Source organism: Staurois parvus, unplaced genomic scaffold, assembly GCF_062004578.1.
Source record: "Staurois parvus isolate SC_StPar_1 unplaced genomic scaffold, SC_StPar_1.0 ptg000222l, whole genome shotgun sequence".
In the NCBI taxonomy this organism is placed as follows: domain Eukaryota; kingdom Metazoa; phylum Chordata; class Amphibia; order Anura; family Ranidae; genus Staurois; species Staurois parvus.
In genome coordinates this window covers 1,919,054-1,923,667 of record NW_028318018.1, presented here as the reverse complement: position 1 = coordinate 1,923,667, position 4,614 = coordinate 1,919,054, and the positions used below count along the sequence as shown (strand labels likewise).

Genomic DNA, 4,614 nt, shown 5'->3' with positions numbered 1-4,614 from the left:
AGGGTGTCAGTGATGGTGTCAGGTCAGCAGTCTGTCCCATGATTGTGATTCCTACTGAACCAGACTGAGAGACCATTTAAAGGCTCAGGAACCCTTTGCAGGTGTTATGGCTGAATGAGCTGATTAGAGTAGGACACTTTGAGCCGAGATTATTCCACCTTTTCACAATATTTTCATTTTCTGAGATTGTGGATTTGGGGTTTTCATGAGTTGTAAGCCATAATCATCCCAATGATGACAAATCACGGCTTGAACTATCTTGCTTTGCATGGAATGAGTCTATCTCATATATTAGTTTCACCTTTTAAGTTGCTGCACTGAAATAAATGAACTTTTGCACCATATTCTCATTTTTTAAGTTTCACCTGCATATGAAAAACATTTCCCACATTCAGGAGTATGGCTTCTCCCTGTGTGAGATGTCTGATGTTTGGAAAGATCAGATTTCTAAAAAAAACATTTCCCGCACACAAAAAAAGAATACAGCTTCTCCCCCGTGTGAGATCTCTAATGTCTGTAAAGATCAGACTTTTGTGAAAAACATTTCCCGTACACAGGACAGGAATATGGCTTCTCCCCCGTGTGACATCTCTGATGTGTGTAAAGATTGAACTTCCGTGAAAAACATTTTGCGCAAACAGGACAGGAAAGTAGCTTCTTCCGCGCATGTGAGATCTCTGATACTTTTAAAGACTGGACTTTTGTGAAACAAATTTCCCGCACTCAGGACAGGAAAGTGGCTTCTCACTCGTGTGAGATCTCTGATGAATGGAAAGATTGGTCTTAGCTCAAAAACATTCCCACACTTAGGAAAGGAATATGGCTTCTGCCAGTGTGAGATCTTTGATGTCTGGAAAGATTGTACTTCTGTGAAAAACAATTCCCGCACTCAGGACAAGAATAGATCATCTCTCGTGTGAGACTTCTGATGACTGCAAAGATGGGACTTCTGTTTAAAACATTTCCCGCACTCAAAACAGGAATACGGCTTCTCCCCCGTATGAGATCTCTGATGTTTATTAAGACTGGACTTACCTGAAAAACATTTCCCGCACTCAACACAGGAATATGGCTTCTCCCCCGTGTGACATCTCTGATGTGCGTAAAGATTGCACTTCTGTGAAAAACATTTCCCACACTCAGGACAGGAATATGGCTTTTCCCCTGTGTGAGATCTCTGATGTGTATAAAGATGGGACTTCTGTGAAAAACATTTCCCACACTCAGGACAGGAATATGGCTGCTCCCCCGTGTGAGATCTCTGATGCATATTAAGAGTGGACTTGCCTGAAAAACATTTTCCGCACTCAGAACAGGAATACGGCTTCTCTCCTGTGTGAGATCTCTGATGTTCGGAAAGACTGGGCCTATCTAAAAAAAATTTCCCGCACTCAGGACAGGAATATGGTTTCTCCCCTGTGTGAGATCTCTGATGTGTGTGAAGATTGGACTTCTCTGAAAAACATTTCGCGCACTCAGGACAGGAATACAGCTTCTCACCTGTGTGAGATTGCTGATGACTGGAAAGATGGGACTTCTCTGAAAAACATTTCACACACTCAGGAAAGGAATATGGCTTTTCCCCCGTGTGGGTTCTCTGATGTGTGTGAAAATTGGACTTCAATGAAAAACATTTCCCGCACACAGGACAGGAATTCGGCTTTTCCCCTATGTGAGATCTCTGATGTGTGTAAAGACTGGACTTCTGTGAAAAACATTTCCCGCACTCAGGACAGGAATAAGGCTTCTCCCCTGTGTGTGATCTTTTATGCACATTAAGATGGTATGTAGAACGGAACCTCTTCCCGCACTCAGTACAGGAGAACCTCTTCCCTGTTGGAAGGCCGGCCCGGTCCCGCACAGTCTGAGGTTCCTCAGGATACGAGGAATCCGATGGTCCATCTACACTGGGTGGTGCCGGATGGACATTGGAGGGAGCCGGATTTTCTCCTGGACTATACTGTGTGATGTCCTCATCTTCTACTTTCCAGTCTGGAGACAAAGTGAGACAATCCTCGGAGGTTTTCCTCATCTCCCGGCCATGGACTAAAATACAAAGACAAAGAGGATTACTAGACAGGAGCTGATTGGTTCCCCCAAACTAGGACTCCGCCCACACCAGGCAGCTTGGTCTCTGAGGAGCTTACCATTCTACCCTCAAGGGAACTAGGAAATGGCTCCTCTGATCTCCTACCAGGTCATTTCTTTATTCATGGACCTTAGTCAGAGAGTGAGGAAACAACCAGAACTGTCTTTTATAGGAGGGACAGTGATGAGGGGATTATAGGACGAGGGTCCCCACCCCCTCTATCACTCATCGCCATCTTCCCAACACAAGAAGTACTGCACTTCCTTATTTAGTCCATGATTTAGTCATGAAGAACAGCGGGACTGAGCCCCACCAGAGGTCAGAGAGTGAGGATGGGGGGAGAACAACCAAAATGAAGACTGGACTGATCCTGAAGACCACCATCATTGGGGTATTGACTCCTCCCTCATTATCACTTTCTGTTTAAGGGTCCAAATTTGGAGAAAATTATCACATTATTATCACCATGTAAAAGTCTGTGCTCCAATCACATCATCCGATATAAAATGTCCAGCTGGGAGGAAATGGGTGTAACAAAAGAGAATCCATATTATGTGTATATATAGCAGTGGGGGGAGGGGGAGAGCAGAAGTCAGGACTATGTATTGTACAACATAGAGTATATAGTGCAGGGGTCAGGAGTATGTAATGTACAACAGAGTATATAGTGCAGGGGTCAGGAGTATGTAATGTACAACATAGAGTATATAGTGCAGGGGTCAGGAGTATGTAATGTACAACATAGAGTATATAGTGCAGGGGTCAGGAGTATGTAATGTACAACATAGAGTATATAGTGCAGGGGTCAGGGGTATGTAATGCACAACATGGAGTATATAGTGCAGAGGTCAGGAGTATGTAATGTACAACATAGAGTATATAGTGCAGGGGTTAGGAGGATGTAATGTACAGCATATAGTATATAGTGCAGGGGTCAGGAGTATGTAATGTACAGCATATAGTATATAGTGCAAGGGTCAGGAGTATGTAATGTACAACATAGAGTATATAGTGCAGGGGTCAGGAGGATGTAATGTACAGCATATAGTATATAGTGCAGGGGTCAGGAGTATGTAATGTACAACATAGAGTATATAGTGCAGGGGTCAGGAGTATGTAATGTACAACATAGAGTATATAGTGCAGGGGTCAGGAGTATGTAATGTACAACAGAGTATATAGTGCAGGGGTCAGGAGTATGTAATGTACAACATAGAGTATATAGTGCAGGGGTCAGGAGTATGTCATGTACAACATAGAGTATATAGTGCAGGGGTCAGGAGTATGTAATGTACAACATAGAGTATATAGTGCAGGGGTCAGGAGTATGTAATGTACAACAGAGTATATAGTGCAGGGGTCAGGAGTATGTAATGTACAACATAGAGTATATAGTGCAGGGGTCAGGACTCACAGTATTCGTATTCTGTAATCAGTGGAAACTTAAATGTTTACTGTAGAAAACATGTAGAGGTGAGCTGAGATTGAACCATATTGAAACAGGTTAGATTGGAAGTACTAAAATCCTTGGACAGAGGGGTGGCGGTGGACGTGGCATACTCGGACAGAGGGGTGGCGGTGGATGTGCTATATTTGGACAGAGGGGTGGCGGTGGATGTGGTATACTTAGACAGAGGGGTGGTGGTGGACGTAGTATACTTGGACAGAGGGGTGGCGGTGGACGTGGTATACTCGGACAGAGGGGTGGCGGTGGACGTGGTATACTCGGACAGAGGGGTGGCGGTGGACGTGGTATACTCGGACAGAGGGGTGGCGGTGGACGTGGTATACTCGGACAGAGGGGTGGCGGTGGACGTGGTATACTTGGACAGAGGGGTGGCGGTGGACGTGGTAAACTTGGACAGAGGGGTGGCGGTGGACGTGGTATACTTGGACAGAGGGGTGGCGGTGGACGTGGTATACTTGGACAGAGGGGTGGCGGTGGACGTGGTATACTTGGACAGAGGGGTGGCTGTGGACGTGGTATACTTGGACAGAGGGGTGGCGGTGGACGTGGTATACTTGGACAGAGGGGTGGCGGTGGACGTGGTATACTTGGACAGAGGGGTGGCGGTGGTTGTGGTATACTTGGACAGAGGGGTGGCGGTGGACGTGGTACACTTGGACAGAGGGGTGGCTGTTGGCGTGGTACACTTGGACAGAGGGGTGGCGGTGGACGTGGTACACTTGGACAGAGGGGTGGCGGTGGACGTGGTACACTTGGACAGAGGGGTGGCTGTGGAAGTGGTACACTTGGACAGAGAGGTGGCGGTGGACGTGGTACACTTGGACAGAGGGGTGGCGGTGGACGTGGTACACTTGGACAGAGGGGTGGCGGTGGACGTGGTACACTTGGACAGAGGGGTGGCGGTGGACGTTAATACATAAGGGGGATATGATCTCCATGTATAATACATAAGGGGGATATGATCTCCATGTATAATACATAAGGGGGGATATGATCTCCATGTATAATACATAAGGGGGGATATGATCTCCATGTATAATACATAAGGGGGGATATG

At 46.3% G+C, this 4,614-nt stretch overlaps 1 protein-coding gene across 1 annotated transcript; it reads right to left on the bottom strand.

Annotated features, from left to right (window-relative positions):
* Positions 1-343: 343 nt before the first annotated feature.
* Positions 344-2,042, bottom strand: LOC149460698 (uncharacterized). Its single transcript, XM_089679343.1, has one exon. The coding sequence runs from the start codon at positions 2,030-2,032 to the stop codon at positions 890-892; it is 1,143 nt and encodes a 380-aa protein (XP_089535469.1). The 5' UTR covers positions 2,033-2,042; the 3' UTR covers positions 344-889.
* Between the last annotated feature and the right edge of the window lie 2,572 nt (positions 2,043-4,614).

What these genes read in the sequence shown, in the direction of transcription:
- LOC149460698 (XM_089679343.1), bottom strand. Translation starts at nt 2,032, where the DNA reads ATGAGGAAAACCTCCGAGGATTGTCTCACTTTGTCTCCAGACTGGAAA.